This window comes from Castor canadensis, chromosome 6, assembly GCF_047511655.1.
Source record: "Castor canadensis chromosome 6, mCasCan1.hap1v2, whole genome shotgun sequence".
Classification (NCBI taxonomy): domain Eukaryota; kingdom Metazoa; phylum Chordata; class Mammalia; order Rodentia; family Castoridae; genus Castor; species Castor canadensis.
In genome coordinates, this window is record NC_133391.1 from 44,841,638 (window position 1) to 44,868,525 (window position 26,888).

The 26,888-nt window shown below is 35.0% G+C and overlaps 1 protein-coding gene across 7 annotated transcripts in view; it reads left to right on the forward strand.

Moving 5' to 3' along the window:
* The window catches only part of Evi5 (ecotropic viral integration site 5), a 195,695-nt gene that overhangs the window by 101,149 nt on the left and 67,658 nt on the right, over window positions 1–26,888 (forward strand). For 5 of the 7 annotated variants that reach the window (XM_074076472.1, XM_074076468.1, XM_074076471.1 and 2 more), the window contains 7 exons: window positions 43–103; window positions 9,932–9,985; window positions 11,937–11,969; window positions 12,496–12,642; window positions 20,375–20,509; window positions 23,381–23,521; window positions 25,510–25,668. In XM_074076472.1, the coding sequence (XP_073932573.1) occupies window positions 43–103; window positions 9,932–9,985; window positions 11,937–11,969; window positions 12,496–12,642; window positions 20,375–20,509; window positions 23,381–23,521; window positions 25,510–25,668 (730 nt within the window). The remainder of the gene's footprint in view (window positions 1–42; window positions 104–9,931; window positions 9,986–11,936; window positions 11,970–12,495; window positions 12,643–20,374; window positions 20,510–23,380; window positions 23,522–25,509; window positions 25,669–26,888) is intronic. The other 2 variants (XM_074076469.1, XM_074076470.1) reach the window with 2 other exon arrangements.

Genomic DNA, 26,888 nt, shown 5'->3' on the forward strand with positions numbered 1-26,888 from the left:
GAATGGAAACATACCTTTAACTCTTTTTTCTTTTCTCCTTAGACTCGAGAAGGAATACACTACAATAAAAACTAAAGAGATGGAAGAGCAAGTTGAGATAAAAGTAAGCATTTCAAGTATTTTTTTAAGTGCTGATGATAAGTTAAAGTCAGTTACAGGTTATGTTAATGTATTGTTATCATCTGCAGTCAGTTTTGCAATGAAGTTTATATTTAGTGCAGTCCACTTAAATTATAGTCAAAAAACAGACATTTTTAAATGCAGAATAAGAGACTGAAGTGGCTTTCATTTAGCATGGGAAAAGAGAAGGTCTTCCCTATTCCTGGACATGGTGGCTCCTCAGGAGAAAATAGCTCCATGGGGAAGATAATTACATTCCACTTAAGCATAATTGTAAAAGTGGTAGAGAAAGTAATCTGTTGCCAAGACTAACAGCAGAGTAATCCGAGGCAGAGTAAATAAAACAGATCATTACAGTGCAGCTCATTATGCCTGCCTTATAGTAGCAGGGGCTTTCTCAAAGCAAGGGTTCTAGTTTTGAATTACTTCTCTCCAGGGAAGCAGGTAGATTTTTAATTCAAAGGACAAATAAGTACACTATATGTACCCCAAAATTCTTTTTATAATTCTTATTTGTAATTCCCCTTAGCCAAGGAATTCTTAAATGGAAGACCTTTGGTGCTATCATTGCTGGCATTTTGGAAAAGTTAACAGGGTTTTCTTTTAATGCTTCAGGATAAGATTGATGACTGGTCCAGTCTTTAATCACCTTGTTTCTCCAAGTCCCAAAAGGCCATTACAGAAACAACTTTTTAGTGACTCCCTGACTCCCTTTTTAACTTTATGTTTGGGTGTGTCTAATTTTTCACTTGGTCCCTGCAAGATATCACATGAACACCTAAATACAAATAATTAGCCATGTGTTAATTGAGCCTTGCTATGAAATAATACTTCATTCTACCTCACAGGTCTCTTTTCCAGGGGAATAGATTTTGTTAAACAAGTGCTCTTTTTTGCCTTCTGGGAGACAGTCTCCTCTGTTTTCCTTTGTGAACTCTCATCTACTCCGTCCTCCATTTTGAGATGCTTTATTCACATTGTTATTACCTATTTCCTATCAATTAAAAATCCATACTTCTACAGTTTTCATGGAGAAAGTGGATGTTCTCCTCCTCCCCATACCTCTCTTTTTATTGTTACCCAACTACTGCTCTGCCATATGCTTTTTTTTAGGTACCATGAGTAACTTTAAATCATACTCTGCACTTAAGCCTATTCAAAGTAAAAAGCACATCATCCTGATAAATGAGAGGGAAGCCATCCTGTTCATTTCACCATGCTATGTTTTTTGGGGAAAAAATAGTCACACTTTTATGAACAATCCTTGCTCTTGAAGATATTTCTTATAAAATTAAGTCATGTGAGTATAGAAAGGCATTTTAGAAAAAAAGATCCATTGCAGACTTATCCTGTATTTTTAGGGTGTGTGTGTGTGTGTGTGTGTGTGTGGTACCAGGATTTGAATTCAGGGCCTCCCACTTGCTAGGCAGGCTTTCTACTACTTGAGCCATACCTCTAGCCCTTTTTTGCTTTAGTAATTTTTCAGATAGGGACTTGTGTTTTTTGTCCTACACAATCCTCCTACCAATAGTTTGCCATAGCTGGGATCAGATGTGGGTCACCATACCCAGTTTATTGGTTGAGATAGTGTCTTACTAACTTTTTGCCTGGGTTGGCCTGAAACTGTGGTCCTGTGTGTCCCAAGTAGCTGGGACTACAGGTGTGAGCCACCATGCCTGCCTTAGATTGGAGGCGGGGGAGGTGTGGATTTACAGATCATATGCCTCACAGAATACTTTTGAATGTCAGATAGATGGCATAAAAATCTGGGAAATAAAGAGTTTGAAAAGTTAGGGGACCATATTAGGTAGATAAAATACGCTGACTATACACATAATCTCTTCCTTTTTTACAGTCCTGTTTTCACATCATTCTTTTTTATTTTTGATCTATATTCTGTCTTCCTCTCCTCCTCTACTCCTCTCTCACCCTCATCCCTCCTCTCCCTCTCTGTCTCAGTTTGAGATACAGTCTCACTCTGTAGCCCAGGCTAGCCTCAAATTTGTAATCCTCCTGCTTCAGCCTTCCAAGTGCTGGGATTGCAGCTGTATGCCACTACACCCAACTATTTTGTGAGTGTTTTGTTATTAGAAACATTTTTATCATTATCTTCCAACCTAAGGGGAAGAAGTTAAAATATTAAAATTCTAGTTTATATTAGGGTAACTCACAAATCTTTTAAAAAGGAACCTTTATTCCCTCACACATATAAACTAATAATCTAATTTCCATATTTAAATTTACGCTTTGGATCAGAGAGATCTTCAAAATGGGAGGTGTTAGAAATTGTGACAAGTATTTAGTCAGAAATTTGATCATTTTTTTACCATTTCAAAAATTATGGTGAGGTATGGTGGCATTTGCCTGTAATCCTAGCCCTTGGGAGACTGAGACAGAAGGATCATGAGTTTGAGAACAGTCTGAACTACAGAATGAGTTCCAGGCCAGCCTGGGCTACATAGCCAGATTTCGTCTCATAGACAAGCAAGAAATAGAACTATGAAATACCTCAGATTTGCAGAAAGCCAGAAAATAATACATCCATGCCTGGTATAAAAGAAGAAAACATATATATCATATATATAACATGTCTCCTGACATGAGCCACTGATGCCTGGCCCGGAAATATTTTTTTAATGATAGTCAAATTTTATTTATTTTTAATAGTTTTATTATATTTTGAATTAGTATACATTATGTAAAATGAGGGGGTGCATTGTGGTATTTCTATACACGTGTATGGTATACTTTGAACAAGTTCACTCTCTTCATTGTATTTTTATCAACCCTCCTCCTCCTCCCTTTTTAGTTTTTGTTTGGTTTCATTTTCTGTCTTTTATACTTATAGTATATTTCCATCCTCTTCCCCCCTTAGTACCCCTTCTTTTCCTCCTCAGCTTTTCCATCGATCCCTCCCACTGTCCCCCTCTCACATTCATGTCCTGTTATTGTTATTCAGGCTATTTTCTTAGCAGTAAGTTTCCATTTCACTACTACTTTGACAGCATTCATTCTTGCTCTCACTCAGTCTCAGTTTGTCTTTTCTAATTTGGTAAGCCAAAAAGGCCTTTAATTTTTTTAAATTACAGGGTACACATTTTTATATAGCTATAGCTAGTGAACTTTCACTGACTAATTTTTATTTATTTTTAATTTTCAATTTTTTTTCTCACTTATTCATATGTGCATACATTGTTTGGGCCATTTCTCCCCCCTACCTCCTTGCCCCCTCCCTCTCCCCTCTGCCCCTACTCGCTTTCAGGCAGAATCTGTTCTGCCCTTACCTCTAATTTTGTTGAAGAGAGAGTATAAACAATAATAAGAAAGACAAAGGATTTTTGCTAGTTGAGATAAGAAACATAAGAATAGCCATACAGGGAGATTCCTAGCATTGCTTCCATGTATAAATATGTTACATTCTAAGGTGATTCATCTCTATCTGACCTTTTCTCTAGTTCCAAATCCCCTTCACATATTGACCTCTGTCACTTTAAGGTTTTTGTATTAGTTCCTCTGCAGTGAGGACCTCAAATGCTATCATGTTTTTTGGCTTTCTTACCTATTCCCATATCTCCCTTATGTGCTCTCCCCCTGTCATGTGATCCATTTCCAACCACATTGCTGCATTTGCCCTAGATCTAAAGTCCATATATGAGGGAGAACATACGATTTTTGGTATTCTGAGCCTGGCTAACCTTGCTCAGAATGATGTTCTCCAGTTCATTCCATTTACCTGCAAATGATAAGATTTCATTTTTCTTCATGGCTGAGTAAAATTCCATTGTGTATAAATACCACATTTTCTTAATCCATTCATCAGTAGTGGGGCATCTTGGTTGTTTCCATAACTTGTCTATTCTGAACAGCTGCAATAAACATGGGTATGCAGGTGCCTCTGGAGTAACCTGTGTTGTATTTCTTTGGGTATATCCCCAGGAGTGGTATTGCTGGATCATATGGCAGATCTATGTTTAGATTTTTAAGAAGCCTCCAAATTTTTTTCCAGAGTGGTTGCACCAGCTTGCATTCCCACCAGCAGTGCAAAACGGTTCCTTTTTCCCCGCATCCTCACCAACACATGTTGGTGGTGTTTTTGATGATGGCTATTCTGACAGGGGTGAGGTGGAATCTCAGTGTGGTTTTGATTTGCATTTTCTTTATGGCCAGAGATGGTGAGCATTTTTTCATGTGTTTTCTGGCCATTTGAATTTCTTCTTTTGAGAAAGTTCTGTTTAGTTCATTTGCCCATTTCTTAATTGGTTCATTGACTTTAGGAGAGTTTAGTTTCTTAAGTTCCCTGTATATTCTGGTTATCAATCCTTGGTCTGATGTATAGCTGGCAAATACTTTCTCCCACCCTGTGGGTGGGCTCTTCAGTTTAGAGACCATTTCTTTTGTTGTGCAGAACCTTTTTAATTTTATGAAGTCCCATTTGTCCATCTTTTCTCTTAGTTGCTGGGCTGCTGGTGTTCTATTGAGGAAGTCCTTGCCTATACCTGTTACTTCCAGAGTGTTTCCTGCTCTTTCCTATACCAACTTCAGAGTTTCAGGTCTGATATTTAGGTCCTTGATCCATTTTGAGTTGATACTAGTACAGGGTGATAAACATGGATCTAGTTTCAGTTTTTTACAGATGGGTAATCACTTTTCCCAGCAACATTTGTTGCAGAGGCTGTCTTTTCTCCACCGTATATTTTTTGGCATCTTTGTCAAAAATGAGGTAGGTATAGATGTGTAGATTAATATCTGGGTCCTCTATTCTGTTTCACTGGTCTTCATGTCTGTTTTTGTGCCCGTACCATGTTGTTTTTATTGCTATTGCTTTGTCACATAGTTTGAAATCAGGTATTGTGATACCTCCAGCATTGTTCTTTTTGCTGAGTATTGCCTTGGCTATTTGCAGTCTCTTGTGTTTCCGAATGAATTTTAGGGTAGATTTTTCAATCTCTGTGATGAATGTCATTGGGATTTTGATGGGAATTGTGTTGAACATGTAGATTGCTTTTGGTAGTATAGCCATTTTTGCTTTGTTGATTCTACCGATCCATGAACATGGGAGATCTTTCCACCTTCTGTAGTCTTCCTCAATCTCTTTCTTCAGGGTTTTGTAGTTCCTCTTGTAGAGATCGTTCACATCCGTTGTTAAGTTTACTCCCAGGTATTTGATTTTTTTTGAGGCTATTGTAAATGGAATTGTTTTCATACATTCCTTCTCAGTGTGTTTGTTGTTGGTGTATAGAAAAGATAATGATTTTTGTAAGTTGATTTTGTATCCTGCCACCTTACTGTAGATGTTGATGGTGTCTAGGAGTTTTCGGTAGAGTTTTTTGGGTCTTTAAGGTATCGGATCATATTGTCTGCAAATAGGGATATTTTAACAGTTTCTTTACCTATTTGTATTCCTTTTATTTCTTCTTCTTGCTAATTGCTCTGGCTAGGCATTCCAGGACTATGCTGAATAGGAGTGGGGATAGTGGGGCACCCTTGTCTCGTTCCTGATTTTAGGGGAAATGGTTTCAGTTTTTCACTGTTAAGTGTGATGTTGGCTGTAGGTTTGTCATATATAGCCTTTACAATGTTCAGGTACATTCCTTCTATTCCTAGTTTTCTTAGAGCTTTTATCATGACGTGGTGTTGGATCTTGTCGAAGGCTTTTTCTGCATCTATTGAGAAGATCAAGTGGTTTTTGTCTTTGCTTCTGTTAATGTGCTGTATTACATTTATAGATTCGTGTATGTTGAACCACCCCTGCATCCCTGGGATGAAGCTGACTTGATCATGGTGGATGAGCTTTCTGATGTGTTGTTGAATTCGGTTTGAGTTCGGTTTGCCGTTAATTTTATTGAGTATTTTTGCATTGATGTTCATTAAGGAGACTGGCCTGTAGTTCTCCTTTTTGGAGGTGTCTTTGTCTGGTTTTGGGATGAGTGTAATACTGTTGTCATAGAATGAGTTAGGCAGTGTTCCTTCCCTTTCTACTTCATGGATAAGTTTAAGGAGGGTTGGTATTAGTTCTTCTTTAAAGATCTGATAGAATTCAGCAGAGATTCCATCAGGTCCTGGACTTTTTTTCTTTGGGAGACTCTTGATTGCTGCTTCAGTTTCTTTTTGTATTATAGATCTATGCAGGTGATTAATGTCCTCTTGCTTCAATTTTGGATGGTTGTAAGTATCTAGAAGTCTGTCCATTTCTTCTAGATTTTCAAATTTATTAGAATATAGGTTCTCAAAGTGACTCTGATGATCTCCTGGATTTCCGTGGTGTTTCTTGTTATCTCCTCTTTTGCATTTCTGATTTTACTAATTTGTTTTTTTTTCTCTCCTCATTTTAGTCAGGTTTGACAGGGGACTGTCAATTGTGTTTATTTTTTCAAAGAGATAATTTTTTGTTTCATTGATCCTTTGTATAGCTTTTTTTGTTGTTTTTTTTATTTCATTGATTTCAGCTCTTATTTTTATTTTTTCTCTCCTGCTTGTTTTGGCATTTGCTTGTTCTTGTTTTTCTAGGAGTTTGAGATGTAGCATTAGGTCATGGATTTGAGATCTTTCTGTCCTTTTAATATATGCACATAAGTTTGTATGGCTATAAACTTTCCTCTCAGGACTGCCTTTGCTGTGTCTCATAGGTTCTGGTAGGTCGTGTTTTCATTTTCATTAACTTCCAGGGACCTTCTAATATGCTTTTTTTATTTCATCAATGAACCATTTGTCATTTGGCAATGTGTTGTTCAGCTTCCAACTGTTTGCATGGTTTTTATTGCTGTTTTTATTGTTGATTTCTAGTTTTAATGCATTGTGATCAGATAGGATGCATGGGATTATTTCTGTTTTCTTATATTTGCTGAGACTTGCTTTGTGCCCTATGATATGATCAATTTTGGAGAACGTTCCATGGGCTGCTGAGAAGATTGTATATTGTGCAGAAGCTGGTTGAAATATTGTGTAGACATCAGCTAGGTCCATTTGATCTATAGTTTGATTTAGTTCTAGGATTTCTTTATTGATTTTTTGTTTGGATGACCTATCTATTGGTGATAGGGATAGTAAAGTCTCCCACTATCGCTGTATTGGAGTTTATATGTGCTTTTAAGCCCTTCAGGGTATGTTTGATGAAATTGGGTGCGTTGACGTTGGGTGCATACAGGTTGATAATTGTTATTTCCTTTTGGTGTATTTCCCCTTTTAATTTTTACTTTAAAGTTTAGAAAACACTATTCTAGAAATGCAAGGAAGATTTTAAATTTTTAAAAAAGATAGAAACAAAAATAACTTCATGTACAATGTGATTTTTTTCCAACAAAGTACATATTAACAAATCCAGTTAATTCTACTTCCTTACAAAATTCCAAAGCAGTTTAAAAAGAAGAAAACTAAGAAAAATTCTTTTAAAAAAGAAAAAACTAGAGAAAAGTAAAATAATGCTATTGTTTTACATTGAGAACCTTGTGAGAAATGCTCATCAATAACTGAGTAGTTGGTATATATTAGATGCTGTGCTATCTCATTTAGGTTTTGCAATATGCTTATAGGTTTTCTTTAATTTTCTAGATGAGAAAATAGAGATTCTAAGACATTGACTATCATGCACAAGTATCAGTTGCAGAATGAGAATTTGAACTGAAATCTGCCCAACTTCTAAACCCAGTCACTTAACTACTTTAGCTTATAAGTATGTGGGAAGGATAAACAAAACAAGAATTGGGGAAATTACCTCCACCAGATACGAGAAAAGGTTGTAAAGCCAAAATTGCCAAAGTACCATGCATACTAGTCCAAAAGAAAACAGACAGTTATACTTGAAATGAAAAGGTAATTTTGGTGAGTGGCTCAAGTGATAGAGCAGCTGCCTAGCAAGCTTGAGGCCCTGAGTTCAAACACCAGTACTGCCAAAAAAAAAGGTAACCCAGAAATTATCTTTGTTAATCAAAGAGTCTCTTATCAGCTCATCAGGAAGCAGATTATCACACAAATGACTATGCAGTGATTTATTTAAAACCAAATGAAGATACTTGTTTTTTTTTAGGGGGAAGGCAGGGAATCGACTTCAATTTTTATTTATAGTAAAACAGATTGCAGAGAATTTGAAGGGGGAGGAGAGAAATGCAGATGAATGTTTTTAATTTTAATTACTTTTAGCATTATTTCTATTGTAACTTAACTATTCTCTCAGTTGTCTGCTTGGAATTTAATTTCCTAAATCTTTTTGGATAAATATATATGTTAGCTTTTGTTGGTAAAATGTGAGCAAATTGTAAGAATACTGATTTGGGTTTATTTTTCCACACTAACAATATTTAATAATGGCTGATTTGTATAGATGTGGAAAGAACAGCAAAGAAATGAGAATTCTTTTGCTTAAGCTGTTGTTTTATATTATGAGATCACACATAATGCCCATTTCAAATCATCTAAATATTTTTAGTGAATAGAACAAAGAAACTTGCAAAGTATCTTTGTAATAGCTAAGACTCATTCCAATTTGTGACTCACTTAATAAGATGTGAAAATTCATAGTCCTTTATTTCCCCAAACCGAGATTTTTATGTGTTAAATAAGCTTTATTTAAGTCTTCACTGGCAAAATAATAGATTGAATTGATGGAAGAATTTTATGAGGAAGACCTTTTTTAGGAGAAATTTAGAGGAAGGCAGGGTTGGAAGAAGGCTAAGTTGAATTCTGGAGCAAATTGACACAAAAAGGTAAGAGGGGGATGTAAAGTTTGAGGAATGGAAATTGAAGGAACAACATATAGGAGATTCTGAAATGAAGGAATAGTTTAGGAGATTAATAAGAAATGTTGGTAGAGTATGCAAAAAGATGAGTTTTTTAAATGTAGAGTGACTTGAATTTAATACTTAATGGTTATTGGGGGAGTCAGGCATTGAACAATTAGATAAAGTTATGTTTGGGGTTTTTTAAATCTAGTTTTACATTTTAAACTATGAGAAAATGATAGTAATTGTGTTAATGGTGCCAGTACAGTCTGATAAGAAGACTTCCAAAATCTTCATCCCACTGGGAAGAATCCATGGCAGGACATGTGAGTGTAAATGGACTTTATTTAAAGTTAGGAAAGGAAAATACAAAGGGAGCATGGTGGCACAGGTAGAGTCTGCTGGCAGAGAGAGAGCTTCTCTTGTTAGATGTTTTTAAAACTTTTGCTAATCTGTGGGAAAGGAGGAAACAGGTGATTTCCTGGGAAGGAGCATGGGTGGTTCCCTACCAGGTAAGTGTGGTCTGGGTGTCCCTGGGCAGCCTACATGAGTTCAGACTTTGCCTACTTCTAGCCTGCCTCAGTTGGAGCTTTTAATTTTCTTAATCATTATAAATTCTTTTATGTTTTCAGAATGTAAAGATTTTGCATCTTGGTATCTATAATATAAATGGAGACTGATCTAGTGATATTTATCCTATGAACATACACTATTTGAAGTTCATTCATTGAACCAGTATTTGAATACTAATATATATATAGGCTCTAAGGAAATAGGCAAATTAAAATATTTCCTATCTACTGAGGATGTTAAAACATTCAAGAAAATACTATAAGCCACAAATATAGAAAAGGAGGGTTATTTATGCACAATGGTTTATACTTTAACTTTAGTCAGAGCTAGAATTATAAATGTGATCATTTTCCTTTGCTATGAATTTCTAATTCTAAACCTTTAGCAGTTTGACATATAATAATGTAACAATTTCTTTGAGTCTTCTAATTTATAAAAGGTAGCACATTTGCAGGAATGTGATTTAGGAATCTGTTTTCCTCTCAAAAATACTTGCAAGCATAACCTTTTTTTTTTTTTGGCAGAGATTACGTACAGAAAATAGACTTTTAAAACAGCGCATTGAAACATTAGAAAAAGTAAGTAAATGATTAGTGAAAGTTGCTATTTAATGAATGTTTATTTGTGTTTAAAATTCTCAAAAAAACCTAGCACATATGTCTCCTACAACATATGGAACATATGTTGAACATATGTTGTGATACTGACTGCTTAGCTTGTCTAGTTTACTGTGTTTAACCAAATAACTAGTTATTAATAAAAATTGGTACTAGCCCACGGACTTTCATATTAAAGTTTTGACTGAGGTTATTTTAAGAGTAACATATGTTTTGTTTTCTTTATATATAACCTCTAAAAAATATGTTGTTTTTGAAATCTAGTTGGAAATCCATTTCAGTAGCACATTTTAGAGTTGAGTTTCAAAAGTTACCCTGTCTTTCTAACCACATTTTTAATGTGACAGTGATTCTTTTAAGGCCTAGGATTGCTTTTAGTCAAAGTCACTGATATACAGATTCACTCTCAGGTTGTTTTCAGCACTAGGGAATTGTGCATACACGTTTTGTTGTTAGAATTATTTTTGATGTCTACTTATTACCTTTTCCTCTCCGTTTCATGTATAATAACTGGAAAATTTGGAAATTTTGCATATTTTTCATATTGTGCCTTTGGTACAATATTTCTGTAGTTGTATTTGATGCTATAAGAGTGAATTGAGTGATAAAAGCCTAGTTTAAGAATTTTGCTTAATTAAAAGAAAAATATCTGAATTCACAAACCTTTTGTCTTTTTTTTTAAGCTAAAGTTTGAAAGTAAGTAGTTTTAAATGTATCACTTGTGATATTGTCAAGTATCTTTAAATTCTTCCCTGAAAATTTATGGATAAATAATGAAGAAAAAATAACTGGAAAGGGGATAGCTTGCAGTGTTTATCTTTTGTTTTAAAAGTATTGATGATATCATATTAAATAACAGTCCATAAGGACAGGATATTTATTACATGTCTGCTTTTATTGTGTAATAATTGTAGATACCTTATATTAAGTCAGATACAGTTTCTGTACATGTCTCACTGTGTTCCTTGGAGGATACTTCTACTTTTTGGTGACTCCTCAGGAATGTTGAGCTTAATTGTTTTTAAGTCCCTTCAGTTATATACTTCCCCTTTCCCACAGGGAATAAGGTTTGTAGTAAAATATACAGTTTCTAGTGTTTTTTGGTTTTTGGTGGTACTGGGGATTGAACTCAGGGCTTTGGTAGCTGGCCTTGAACCAGGCCTTTAGCCTTAGGTGGTTTTTTGATCTTTGGAGTGATATGTTTTTGTAGACACAGCATTCTTGTTTCATTGAACCTTCAAAATGAAAAAGAAGCTGTAGGAAAGTGTCATGTTTCAATTTTGCTTCTAAAAAACTAAGTTTTTTGGGGTTTTTTTTTGCTGGCTTAGATGACCTGGGTATATTACTTACCACTTAGACTTTTATAAATACTTAAGTATCGATTGAATTCTGTAACCAAAAACTTTACCCAGTTTTTATTAGAGCTTATTAAGTTGAATGCATTAATTTCATTTGTCATATTTTCCTTGCTTTGTTTCTTTGGATGTTGCTGTTTCACAAATTGCTGTCACACTTTGTAAGTGGAATTGTATACTCAAATTTCTTCTCCCTTTCATGTAAATGGGTTGATAATATGGTTACATTTAAAAATAAAGATATAAAGGTATACTTTCACAAGAAGATATTTACTTGTCCCAGCTAATGGAAAAACACCTGTCTGGCCTTTTCTGGAAGCACACTTGGTCTGTTGTAGAAGCACATGGTTTTCTGCATTCTCTCCTTATTTTGATATGTTTTTTAAGATTTAAGAATAAATACCATTCGGTAAAAATCACTTTAAAGTTTAAATGTCCATTTCAATTATCAATGAAACGTAGGTAGAATTTGGGTATATTTGTTTCTTCTTATTCCTAATTTTATCACTTTTATTTCCTTTCTCTTATATTTCTATCTGAATCTTTTCCTTTTATAGGAAAGTGCTTCCTTGGCAGATAGATTGATACAGGTATATATTTTTTAAGCATTTTCTCTAACTTCTAAGGAAAATCCTAAACTTAGAAATTCATATTTTAATGCATGCAATTTTACATGCATTTTCCTAGAAATAATTTTGGGTGGTATGTGGGTGTAAACTTAATTTTTGATAATTGTGTTAACTTGGTTCATTCAAATAGTCACTTTTTGCACGTTTTAAAGCTAACCTTATTTTTAAAGTATTTATCTTAAAATGACAATTAGTGGATTCTGTGAAATTAACCATTATTCATTGAAAACATTAGTCCTGCATGTACAACTCAGTAATATTGCATGGTGAATTCCTACTGACTGAAAGAAGAATTGTTCTTAAGATTGTCAGATGAATTTTTCATTTATTTCCCCAAATTTGCTAGAGCAATAACATGCTGCTAGCAGGGCTGTTCTGTTTTCTGAGGTGATTTTTTAACATGTCAAAATAAATAACTAAACCTCACAAAGGCAGTCTTTCTTGAATCTATCTTAAATTGCTTTACACACAAAAAATATGTCCTAAGGGACAAGTGACAAGAGCCCAGGAGGCTGAGGAAAACTACCTCATAAAACGGGAGCTGGCCACGATCAAACAGCAGAGTAATGAGGCCAGTGCTAAGCTGGAGCAAGCTGAAAGCACCATCAGGAAGCTCCAGCACCAACAACAGTGGGTAAGGAGCCTGCTAGCACCTTTGTCACCTTTCTCTTCCCTTCCCTGCAAGCCGAGTTTTTTTTTTTTTCTTAAGCACATTATCTGTGCTCTCGTTTTAAATAATTTTGTTTTCTACTTTAATTGAACTCTTAAATTATTCCATTTTATGTTCTATAATACTTAGGGGTCTTACTGTGGCCAAAAGACTCCTTGTTTGTTTGTTTATTTGTATTTATGCACTTTTGTTAGAAATAGGTGTTATTTTCATTTCTTACAATATGTTCTAAGTTATATAAAATAAGCAATATATGTCAGACCTGCTTTTTAAGTTTTAGAAATCTGCTTCACAGTAGATAACTCTGACTTCTACTATTCTTTGATCATTGTGCAAACAAAAAATTACCCAACATTTAGCATATAATCATCTCACTTAAAATCTTAATAATGTGGCAATACATATCTTACGGAATGCCATAACTTAGACTTCCCACATCACAGCATTGACGTATGGGTTAAGGTGTGTGTTTACCGTTTTTCAAGAGGACAGACATTGTCAAGAGTAAAAAAGTTAATCCCTTAAAAATTATGTTAACTAAACTAGGGTTCTATACAGCTACTAGGTTTTTAGCTAGCTTCAGGTATATTTTTCAATTTTGAAATAATTTTCCATTGCCAAATTTAGGTTAGAGTGACATTAACCAAGATTATGAAACCTGAAATGAAAAGCCAACCGTATATTTTTAAAAAATCTTTTTAAAACTATTTCTGTTTTCTGTTCTCAAGTAGGAACTATATTATAATAGGAATAGGTAGAAAAAGTTGTGATAAACCTAGAATTCTAAACAGGTCTGGAAGGCAAACAGAATGACTACAAAGTTGGACATTATTTTTACTTAGTAAAATTAAGAAACAACATCATTGTCTGGGTGCAAAAGTTATAAGACTAAAAGAAAAAAATGGGTAATTGAAAGACCCATAAACATGTTTTTTCTGTTGTTTATTGAAGGTGGCTAAGAAAAATGAGTGATAAAATAATAGTATAATGAGACTAGAACTCAAATATTTTGTTTTGCCTTTATATGAAATGCCAAAAATATCAAAACAGAAAAAATAGAAATTGTTGAAAATTAAACTGAAATGAGGTATCAGTGCAATGTGATTTGTTTAGAGGAATGATAGGTATCATGCTTGCATTTAGCATAAGCCACAGTTTCAATATGTTAGAATCATGAATTCAGTTTTTTGCATTTTTTAAAAATTATTGAGACCTATATGTAGATGTGTATCAAAGGATAGAATATTGGTTTACAATTAAAAAAAAAAGTTAACTGGGCAAGCAAAAATGACCAGAATGTACTGAGTCATTTATAAATTGCTAAATGTAAAAAAAGAATCTTTGTGCTTTCGGAAGGCCACATAGTTCTACATAGTGGTGCTACAGTACAACATGAAGAAAACAGATCTCTACTTTGGTCTTGTTTCCATTTTTTTCTACTAAGAGGAAGATCTCTGAAACTAAAACTGTGCATCAGACATAAAGCTGTGATGCGCAGAGTAAGTGCAAGGTCATAACCCATCCTCAGTTAAGTTTCCAAGTTCAAGTTTCATATTCTAGATAATAAAATGACTTTTAGAATAATCATAGAAATACTGTCTTTAAATTATTTTTAGAAAATAAGAGATACTGTAGACTTTACAGTGGACCAATACATTTCTTACAGAAAGTAATTAATATAGGTTAGAAAAGTCCAGTGAATTTGCTGCTGCTTCATTAAAAATTCTCTGTCTTATGAGTGATTAGATGATTGACTCACTAAAAACTAATAAGCTGTGTATATTGCAATAAAGTAACATTATTTCTACAATAAATAAAAACTATGCCATTGCCGTTTTAGAACTTATTTGATAGGCACTCTCATGAATGTATTTCTAGTCAAGGTAGAGAAATTAAAATGAAAGTAGTGCTAGGCTTGGGAGCTCATTTTTATAATCCTATCTACTTGAGAGGTGGAGTTTTTGAGGATTATGTTTCAAGACCAGTTCAGGCAAAAAGTTATTGAGGCCTCATCTCAACAAACCAGACATGGTGGTTCATGTCTGTAATCCCAGCTGTGAGGGAGGCATAGGTAGAATGATCACAGTATGAGGCCAGTCATGGACAAAAGGTATAAGATCATATTTGAAAAAAAACCTAAAAGACAAAAATGGCTGAGGGCCTGGCTCAAGTAGGCTCTGATTACATACCTCGGTATTGCAAAACATATGTATGTGTGTATAGATAGATAGGTAGGTAGATATAGCTATAGATAAAGATACAGATTCTGGGGTTTGAACTCAGGATTTTCACTTGCTAGGCAAGTACTCTGTCACTTGAACCATGCCTTCAGCAAAAAAAAAAGAAAAAATTTAAGTAGTAAATATGGTGGTTGTATAGGTGATTTACTAAATTAAGAGACTGTAGGTTCATGTGAAGAAGTGTCAAAGGTTTTTATCTCTTAAACCTGTGCATTATCTAGTTCATATTTAAATATTCATATACAATATATATTTAAGAATTTTATCCATGAAATATTTCAAAAATGGAGCTGATAATGTTGGATGATGAATAAAGATTCCAAAAATATTTAAAGTCTATTCAGAACAGGAAGATAAAAGATTAGTACACAGAAATTGATAAGCTTGCTCTTAAGTTTAAAAATCAAAGATATCTTAGCAATGCTTTATGTAACACAAGACCTAGAGATTTTAGTGACAGTAAGTCAGAAGTTAGCCAGTAATTTAATGTAACTGTGTCCCCCCCATCCCAAGTGCAGTCTTCCTAGAAATTTAACAGTCCTAAGTATTCTAAGTAGCTGGCCATCTTGTTTTCACACAGTTCTTCCTTGCTCTTGTTCCATTCCCCTACTCTTTTGATTTTGAGACAGGGTTTCACATCTAGCTAGACTGGCCTTAAACTCATGATTCTCCTGCCTCAGCCTCCTGAGGCTTTAAATTTAAAATCCTAATTTTAATTTCTATTGACATGTTTGTTTTAATGAGCAGGGAATCAAAACTTTCTTAGACATAAAACAATGGAGTCAGAAAATACCTACCTAGTCCAGGTGGTGGACCTTCTTGTCATTACAGTTTAATTTGAGAGATAAAGTAAAATATTATAATATTAAAAGTATAAATAAGTGTTATTATAAGTATTGCAATAAGAGAGGATATATGTGAAACCACTGCAACAGTCCAAAGAAAGAGATGGAGGCTCTGAATTAGCATAGTGACAATGAAAATGGAGAGGAGCAGACAGATTCACAAGATAGCTAAGTTTTATGATTGATGGTACAGTTGAATAGAAGGGAGGTTTTGACTTGGTCCATTGTTGGGTGGTGGTGGCCTCAGCAGGATAGTAGATATATAAAGAGGGAAAGATGGAAACAACAGTTTCGACATGTTGAGTGTGAGGTAAACATGAAGGCAAGCACATTTTGTTGAGCAGAAGATGTAAATAAGCATGTAAGCTTAGTAGAAAGATCCAGACTGGAAATAGGGATTTGAGAGTTAGTGGTCACTATTCTGTTTCTCTCTCTTTCCCTCTGCCTCTCCCTCCACACTAAATTCCAAGGATTCTATCATTCTATGATTTCTATCCCTCTCTCTTTTGGTCTCTACCTTCACCTTTGCTTTTTTACTATTGTACTATTTTATAGTATTTTTACTCTTTGTAGGTTACTCTGTGGTGATTTTATCTGTAGTCTATATAGGCATCTGACCGATAGAGGTACTGTTTGTCAGCCTGCACACATAGACCAAAATGGTCCTGAAGAAAAGAAGGGGCAGAGGGGGAAAGAGGTAGAATGATGGAGCGGGTAAATCTAACTAAGATAAATTATAAGCATATATGTAAATATCACAGTGTATTCCCCTGTACAACTATTATATGCTAATAAAATCCTTTAAAAAAAAAAACAGCAACAGATACCCAAGGGATCCGGGGTGGGGAATGTAAATTAGTGCATCCACTATGGAAATTAGTATGGAGGTTCCTTAAAATCTGAAAACTGTCATATGATCCTGTTATACTACTGCACATATACCTGAAGGAACATAAGTTAGAATACAGTAGAGATACCTGCACACCCATGTTTATTGCAACACTTTGCAATAGCCAAGATCTGGAATCAGGTTAGGAACCCATCAACAAATGAGTAGATAAAGAAAATGTGGTATAATTACACAATGAACAATATGATATATACATACAGTTTATTCAGCCATAAAGAAGAGTTGCCTGTTGGTGACTTACGCCTGAAATCCTTGCTACTTGCAAAGCTGAGATCAGGAGAATCACAGTTTAAAGCCAACCGGGGCAGATTTCATGAGGCCCCATCTCCAAAATAAACAAAGCAAAATGGACTGGAGATGTGGCTCAAACGGTAGAGCAAAATGAGCCAGATTCAGACAGATATCACTTGTCTTCTCATATATGTGAAATCTAGAACCATAAACACAAACAAAAAGACATGGGCCTAAACAGAGAACTACCTGGGGTAGAGAGACCCAAAGGAGGTGGGGGAAGAGGACAGGGAGGGAATAGGATCAAAGTACATTGTAGTTAGATGTGCAAGTGTCATAATGAAATCCATTATTTGTACAATTAAAAATTAAATAACTAGAATTGCTGAGAATGTAATTCTGGGTATTATATATCCAGTGTGGTCTCTTTCATAGAGTTACTGATCATAAAATAGCTGGGGATTAAAGGGAATACCTTGTAGAGAGGCGATTTTAAATGCGAGTATATGGAAGCTTCATGGAGGGCTAACATTATATATAGAACTTCGTGAGTTCAATTTTCTTTCTGAAAAGTGAGTTTTGGAGTGGTAGCAGGGTGGGGGGAGAACGGAGGTGGCCTAAATAATGTATAATGGTCTTCATATACTTACATGGAATAGAACAAAGAACTCTCTTGCATTTGCTTTAAGTGGGGTGAGAGGGACTGGGGGGGGGGAGAAATTGATGGGGATGATCCAACAAATGTACAATATAGACCCAGCTGGAATTGTCACTATGACTCTCCCCTGTATAATGAATATATACTAATAAAAACATTTTTACAATAAGAAAAAAAACCAAAACACCAAGACTAGAGAACCAAGGCAAAACTAGGATTGAAAGTTATAGAGGGAAAGATAGACAAGTAAAAACCTATGATAAAGATTCATGTATTATTTATTGTGCCACCAAAAATAATGCATATTCCTCAGACCCTATGTAATTTGCAGTACATTAATCTGAGAATTAAGAATTATGTTTGTTAAACTCATCCTGTCAGTAGCAAAAAAAAAGTACATAATACGTTTAGAATGATTTTAATTCAGTGGCTAAGATAATGTGTTTTAGTATACGAAAAGCATAAGGTATGTGTACCCAGAGTGATAACTTGAGTTTGATATTTTCTTAGGGGGTCTTGTAATACAGGACATTGACAGACACATCTTAACTAAAGTTACTAGGGATTTAGATTAAGAGCAAACTATTCTGGTAGTGCCCATAAAATAGCTCTGATCTTATTAAACGAATGATGGTATCTCTGGTTTGGATGAGGTCATTCCAAAAGAGTGTTTTTCCCTACTCTGTAAGGTAAGTGTTTGCTAAGGTAATATACTTGTTACACATGCACTTCCTGTATTGAAGTATTGTATAAAAAGTGTCAGAGTCACAAGAAGTAGTGTGTAGTTAAAAAGCCTCCATTTGGACATCTTTTGAGGTAAATTAATCAAGCACTTCATTAATAATAATGAATAATGAATAATAGTTTTGGTTTGACATCCATTCTGTTTCTAATGTATTAAAGAGTAAAGAGAACCATTCTTTACTCAGACCAATTCAGTACAAGATTGTTGTTCTCTTTGACTATTTTGAAATGTTGAGTTGCCTCTTTTTCTTTATTACCTGAGTTAAATGTAAAGTGATAGACTATTTTTAAAAGTTTTTTAATATTGCAGAATTAGATATCTTCTTTTTTATTTTGTTTTTGGTGGTACCTGAGTTTGAGTTCAGGACCAACTGCTGGTTAGGCAGGTGCTCTAACACTTGAGCTATGCCTCCAGCTCCTTTTTTCTTTAGTTATTATAATTTACTGCTATTTTTGGCAGTACTAGGGTTTGAACTGAGGACCTCATCCTTGCAAAGCAGGTCCTCTACCATTTGAGCCATTCTGCCAGCCCTTTTTAGTGTTGAGTGTTTTTGAGATAGGGTTTCATGAACTATTTGCCTGGGCTGGCCTCAAACCACAATCCTCCTGATCTCTGCATCTTGAGTAGCTAGAATTATAGGCATGAACCATGGACACCCAGCTCTTAAGTTATTTTTCAAGTAAGGTTTCGTATTTTTGCCTGGGCTAGCCTTGGACTGTGATCCACCTACCTATGCCTCTCATGTACCTGGGATTTATAGGTGTGAGCCAGCACACCTGGCTTGTTGAATGTGGTGGGGTCTAACTAACTTTTTGCTGAGTCTGGCCTCAAAAATGCAATCCTCCCAATCTCTGCCTTCCAAATAGATGATGATGTGGCATGAACCACTGAATCCATCCTCTTTTTGTGCTTGCTTTGTTTGATTTTTTTAGAGAGAATCTCACTTTGTAGCTCACACTGACCTTGGACTCACAGTCCTCCTGCCTCAGACTTCTGAGTACTGAGATTATAGGTGTGTACTACCACACTAGGCTTATCTTTTTGCTTTTGTATTTAACCTTTTGTATGATGCTGGTTTTAAAAAGATGTAAGTGGCTACATTGGTGTTCACATTACAGTGTAGAAAGGAAACGAGATTGCATGCTTCTGTGACTAATTTTTCTGATCAGTATCTGCCTTTTCTCTGCTCACAGGACTCATTTCCATGTATACCTTTTAAGAAAATCTACACTTGTAAAGCAAATATAGTTTTGTTTTGTGGGAATTTAAGATGGTTCACCTTAGTGCCCTGTTTTTATTCCCAGTACATTAAAAGTGAGTTTTCAGTAAATTTGTACCTTCTGTAGTCTGTATATCAGGGCTGTCCAGTACAGTATAATATGAGCCATGTGTGCAATTAAAAATTTCTAGTACCAGGTAAAACTGGGTAAAAAATTTTTTTTCATTTCCTCCATATATTTAAAACATCTTAAGATTAAGTCAACATAAAAGTCATTGAGGTTTTCTTACCATTTGTTTATTTATTTTGGTGGTGGTGCTGGGGATTGAACCCAAGGCGTTCTGTATTCTAAGCAGTTGTTCTACCACTGAGCCTTTATTTCATATGAAATCCAATTTGTATTTTATACTTAACAACCTATGTCAATTTTGATTAGCCACATTTCAAGTTCTCAGTAACCACATGTGGTTAATGACTGCCCTTCTGTACAGGGCAAATCTATAGAGTCAGAACAGATTCTTGATGTTTGGATAGATGGACAGATAAAAGGAGATAGTTGTCTTATGAATTGGATTTGATGTGTATAATAGCTAGTTACCAAATCCAGTAATGGGGTCATCTATAAAGGTAATAGAAGTGGGCTTTTAACAAAAAAAAAAAGAAAGAAAGAAACAACTTATTCATTGAGAAGTTAATTGGAAGAAATAAGCTGAAAATATTGAGTAGATGGAGCTTTTACTATTTAGTTGCCCTTAATACCTGAATTATGTAACTGTATTATTTTTATGTGTATGTGTTCACATGTTCATGGTCCCATGAAATTTCAGTATATGTCTATAACCTTTTAGCACAAATGCAGTTCCAACTACAATGAGGATTTTGTGCTACAGCTAGAGAAGGAGTTGGTTCAAGCTCGACTGAGTGAAGCTGAGTCTCAGTGTGCACTAAAGGAGATGCAAGATAAAGTCCTGGATATAGAGAAGGTAAGAAGCTACCCAAGTGAACTGGAGGGACATGTAAAGATGTTTGTTACGTACTTATTCAGTGATTAAATTGGGCTTCCTGTTTTTTCATGGTAGAAACCTTATATATTACTTATTACAAGAGCAAATAAAAATATTACGATTCCATACAAATCCAGGATAAAAATGGAATTTAGAGATTGCTTACAAGAAAAAAACAATCAGGATAATTTTAAAGAAAGAATAATTAAATGCTAAAAAAGAGAAATTTAAACAGGATTTAATTATACTCAAATATTGTAATATTTTTATATGGAAGAGATACAATAGGACCAATACATAGACATTCCAGGGAAAATTTCATCTGAGTATAATTGTTAGAAATATTCAAAGTCACTTCAGGATCTATAGAAAATTTCCTTTAGCCTGAGTTGTACTTCTTTATAGAAGCTAACTTACTACTTTTCAAGGATGTTTAAAAAAATGTCAAGGCTTACTAGATGAGTAATGAAAATAAAAAATTTTTTCAGGTTTCATATAACTCTCTGATTTGAGCATCTGTGTTTTTGGATCACAACTCTGGAGCTTTATTTTTCATCTACAGAATTGTTGATGACTTCTGTTTGTTCCTTTTTACCCCTTGATAATATTGAATCATGAAGGCTCATAATAACCTCATTTGTTCTTAATTATTTATTAGTGAAATAGAACAAATGTAACTAGAATCAGTAGTGGATAATTTTGCTAGAATTCTACTTGCTATTTGTATATTTGGAAATTTTACTCTCTGATTTGTTGTGAAAAAGCAAGCAAGAATGCTGAAAGAAATACTTAGTAGAATATTTCATCTCTAATTTAGGAGTAGTCTAAGCTCCATGACTTAGCTAAGAATCTAAGTCTGATAGAAAGGCTTTGAATATTTGGTAGAAAGAACTATACTTGGGTCCAGTTCAAAAAGGGATTTTTTGTGGGGTGGGGGGATGGGCACTGGCATGCACCTGTAGTCCCAGGCACTTGGGAGGCTGAGGCAGAAGTGTGGCTTAGTTAGTTTGAGAAGAATTAATTTAGAAGGTGACACACATGTACAGGAAAGCAGTGCGAGTCAACTTCCTATATAGCTATCCTTATCTCAACTAGCAAAAACCCTTGGTCCTTCCTATTATTGCTTATACTCTCTTCAACAAAAGTAGAGATAAGGGCAAAATAGTTTCTGCCTGGAAGCGAGGAAGTAAGGGGGAAGATGGAGGGGGTGGAATAGTTAAGGGAGAGGGCAGGGGGAAGGGGGGGGAGAAATGACCCAAATGTTGTATGTACATACGAATTAAAAAAAAAAGAAGTGTGGCTTAGGCCCAGGAGTTCAGGGCCAGCCCAGGCAACATTACAAGACCCTGTCTCAAAAAAAAAACAAAAAAACAAAAACAAATGGATTTCTAAAGTGACTGTGTTAATGTTCACATTTTAGAATAGGAAGGGATTGGAAAGTTGCATTATGGTTAATTTCTTTTTGCAGCATCTTCTTTGTTTTTTCCTGGTTCTAGCAATCTTTTTCATACATATGAAATAATTTTCTAATTTTTAGCTGAGAACATATTCAAAGTCCATCATAAGAAAATGTTGTAATTTGTGAGAATAACTATTCCATAATAGTTTGGACTGAAATCTTTGTGCCCACCATGAAATATTTTAGAGACAGAAAATTTTATAGAACAAGGCCTTGAAATCCCAGTATTAGTTTAGTTTACCTAGGAAGATTTCCTAATTTTGGGTCCCTTGGTAACTCTCTAGAGCAATTTGATGCTGGGCTACCCCCAAGTCATCTTTTTAGTGTGGTAAGAGATGAATTTAAATTTTGTATCCATGAAACAAATATTTAGATAATCTTCGTATTAATTTCCTGGCTGTTGATATTAATAGTGACTGATAACACAAAGATTTGACACTCCTTTCCAAGATGACATAAGAAAATACAATGAAAACAGATTTTCAGATTGTTCTTTAAGTCTTTAAGATGTAATGACATTTGTGCTTTACTTATAAGTATGCTTATTGACATGTTGGAAAAGCATTTTTAATCCTGTTGCTGTCTAACTGATTGATATTTTATTAACAAAGTAGAGTTAGACTTTCTGTATCCTCCAATGAAATATAATTAACCTCATACATAGCTTGTGGGAATGTAAAACAGTTACAGCTGCTTTGGGAGAGGTTGACAATTTCTTAAGTTAATGCAAAATAATGACCATCTGAGCCAGCAGTTCTGTTCTTTGATATGTCGTTAAGAATACTGAAAATGTAAATCCACACAAAAATTTTTGCACAAGTGTTCATAGAAACACTATTCATAATAGCCAAAAGTGGAAACAACCCAGATTTCCATTAACTGAAGAATGGATAAAGTGTATATTTTAGTAGAAATATTCTAAATGTACATTTGGTAGAATATTGTTTGGCATTAAAAAGGAGTGAACCTTGAAAACATTGGGCTAATAAGTGAAATAAGCTCATCAAAAAAAGCCACATACTATATGATTCCATTTATATATGAAATGTTCAGAGCAGTAAAATCCATAGACACAGGAAATAAATAAGTGGTTGTCAGGGAGTGGAGGAATGGAGAATGAAAAGCAACAGCCAGTGGGCATGGGATTTCTTTTTCAACTGATAAAAATATTCTGAAATTAGATCATGGTGACTGATAAACAGCCCATCGGTACTCTAAAAATCACTGATTTGCACTTTGAAAGGAGAGTTTTATGATTTGTGAATTATATTTCAAGAAAACTGTATAAAATTAAATACAGATAATGTATGGCATAAAATAGTGTTGTGTGTGTCATATTTTATTTTATTCCTTAATATTCTTATATCTCACTTTAAATTTTCTCTCTTTAGAGAAACAATGCCTTTCCTGATGAGAATAACATCGCAAGACTTCAAGAGGAGCTCATTGCTGTGAAACTGAGAGAAGCAGAAGCCATTATGGGTTTGAAAGAACTTAGACAGCAAGTCAAGGATTTAGAAGAACACTGGCAGGTATATCAATTTAGTTTATGTACTTTTTAAAGCGAGTAAACCCAAATATCCAGTCTGTGCAAATTTGAAGTAGCTGATGACCAACAATAGGAAATGAGCTTAAAGTGAGAAAAATCTTGCTTAATATCAAAATTAGGAGCATTTATGCCAAGCATAGTGGCTCATGCCTAAAATCCCAGCTACTCAGGAGGCAGAAATAGGGAGGATCACAGTTTGAGGCCAGCCTGGGCAAAAAGTGAGATTCTATCATATGCCTGTGGTCACACCTACTTGGGAGGCCATAGGTAAGCTGGCTGATCATGGTTCAGGGCCTGCCTCTGGCAAAAACATGAGACTTAAAAATCACTAAAGCAAAAAGGGCTGGAGTTGTGGCTCAAGTGGTACTCTGCCTGCTTCACAAGTTTGAGGTCCTGACTTCAAATCCCAATATTGTCCGCCACCCACCCCCCTCAAAAAAAAAAGAATTTAGAACTAGATAGTACATTTAAGCTGTATCTCTCTTGATTCTTATAAAGAAATAAAAGATACAACAGTAACCAGGTCATATTTTTATTACTCTTACACCATTGTGCATTTTTTTAAACGTTTTCTGAAGAACCATAAGGAAATACTTATCTTATACCAGGTGTGGTGGTGCACACCTGTATTTCCAGCACTTGGCAGTTGGAGAAGGATGGGCTGCATAGCGAATTTGAGGTGAGCCTAGATTATATTGCAAGACCCTGTCCTAAACAAAAAACAAAAACAAAAAAGAAAGAATATTCCTCTTATGTAATACAAAGGTTTTCTTATATTGGTTGGTGTAAAACATCAGAAGGGTGATACCCATATAAATTTATCTATAAATTTTAAGTTCCTTTGAAAATGATTTCCTCACTAAATAAATGACATTTCAGTATTTATATTCCCACAAATTTATCCACATATGAGGGAAGTTGTTGACAAGGGGACTAAATGTTACGATCTATGAGACAAAAGAGAGGGAACTAAAAAAATACATATAGTTTCAAAATAGTGATCTTGGTTTGAATGGGGAAGCATCTAGGAAAGACTGGAATCAGTCCTTGATATTGCTATGGCTTTTTTTTTTAATGCATTTTGAAAAGTATCAGGCTCCAGTAAACCGTGAATTAAAAAAGCAAACAAAACTGGTCCTTTAGCACAGATATTTTCAGAAACACTGCCCTTCAAATATTGCTTCCTTATTGAATGGCCCAATTTTTGCTCTTTAAGGGTCTTCATTGAAAATAAATCTCATTTAAAAAAACAAACAAACAAACTAGAAGCCAGGCACCAGTGGCTCACATTTATAATCCTAGATACTTGGGAGGCTAAGATTGGGAGGATCTTGGTTCAAGGCCAGCTGGGGCAAATAGTTCACGAGATCCCATCTCCAAAATAACCACAGCAAAATGGACTGGAGATGTGACTCAAGTGGTAGAACCGCCTGCTTTGCAAGAGTAAAACCCTGAGTTCCAATCCCAGTCCCACAAAAAGAAAAAAGTAGCCAGGCATCTTGACTCACACCTGTAATCTCAACACTCCAGTGGCTGAGGTAGGAGGATTTTGAGTTTGAGACCTTTCTGGGCCGATATACATAGCAAGACCCTGTCTCAAAAAAATGGAGTAAAAACTGTATCCTTTACAAAAATTGTTCCTCAGTGGCTATAGAGAAAAATTTAAACTATATGTGAGTTTATATCCCAGGTCTACCACTTACTGACTCTATGACTCTCCAAATTTAACTAATCAGTGTCCATTTTCTTACTTGTAAAATGAAGATAATAGTGGCTAACATTTTTTTTTTTTGAGACAAGGTCTTGCTTTGTAGCCCAGGGTATTCTAACAGTTTAGATTTTTCTGAGTAGCAAATAAAATAATGTGTGGAAAATGCTTATTATAGCACCAGCCCTGAAATAATGCTCTGTAAAGTTATCTCTTATTCTGATACTGAGAGCTTTTGTTGCATTGTAATTTTTATCCTTTAGCGCCACTTAGCTCGCACTTCTGGGAGATGGAAAGAGCCACCTAAGAAAAATGCTGTGAATGAGTTGCAAGATGAACTGATGACCATTCGACTTAAAGAGGCTGAAACACAAGCAGAAATAAAAGAAATGAAACAAAGGATGATGGAAGTGGAAACACAGGTATGATGAGAAAGCCCCACAGGTTTGAACGTATCACTAGGAAATAAAAACTTTATGCACAGGTTGTGTCATCCCTAGAGTAAAGGTAAAAGGTGATGAAACTGTACAGATTACAGTTTTGTAACCCAAATTAAGAGGGCTAAAAATTGTTCTAGTTCAGAGATTTAATACCTGCTTTGACCCATTCAGCAAACTTTAAGCAAATGAGACTCTGTTTGATGTTCTTAGGTAAAACTCCTAAGGTTGCTTTGCTGCACAGCTTGTGAGAGAACATTCATGCTTTTGGAGCTAACCTGCACACTGCAGGATGTTTAGCACCATGCTTCCTGGCCTCTGTCCATCAAATGCCAATAGTATCTCCCTCCCTCCAGGCTGCGATAACCAAAACTATCTTCCCTTGTGTCCATATGTCCCCTGAGGGGCAAAATCACCTGTAGTGGAGAATCATAAATGAAGAATATAATGTAAATGATGCTTTCTGATCTGTAACGTGATGATCTGAGTAGTCAATTCTAAATTGCCCTTTTCTTCAAATTCTTCTTTTCTGTAATACATTCTATCTTAATGTATTTGGCCCAAGATCTGCAAAGACCTTTTCACAAAACCCTTTTGCTTTGTAGAAGCACATTTGTTTTATACATGATACATTTGCATGGACCATATTCTGTATATGGTTGCCCAGTATCTGTGGAGATTGGTTGCGGGATCCTTACAGTTACCAACATCCTCAATCCTCAACTGGAGAATATTACATATAATTTCTGTGAATTCTCTTGTATAGTTTAAATCATCCTTAGGTATAATGCCTAGTATAGTGCAAATGCTGTGTAAATAGTTGTTTTACTTTATTGTTTAGGGAACAATGACTAGAAAAAAGTCTGTGTATGTTCAGTAGAAATACAATTTTTTTTGGTGGTGGTGGTAGTGGTGATAATAGGGAATTAAACCTGGGGTCTTGCACATATGTTAGGGAAGGGCTTGAACTATGCACCTCACCCTTTTTATTTTTGTTTTTGGTTTGTGTATGTGTATGTGTGTGTGTTTGTTTTTGAGACAGGGCCTGGCTACGTTTTGCTCAAGCTGGCCTCTATCTAAGGATCTTCCTGTCTTTGTCCCCCAAGTTACTGGTATTCTAGCCATGCACCAACACACCTGGCTCAGATGCCAGTTTTTAAAAATAAAAAAATTTTTTGTTGTTCCTTGGTTGGTTGAATCCACAG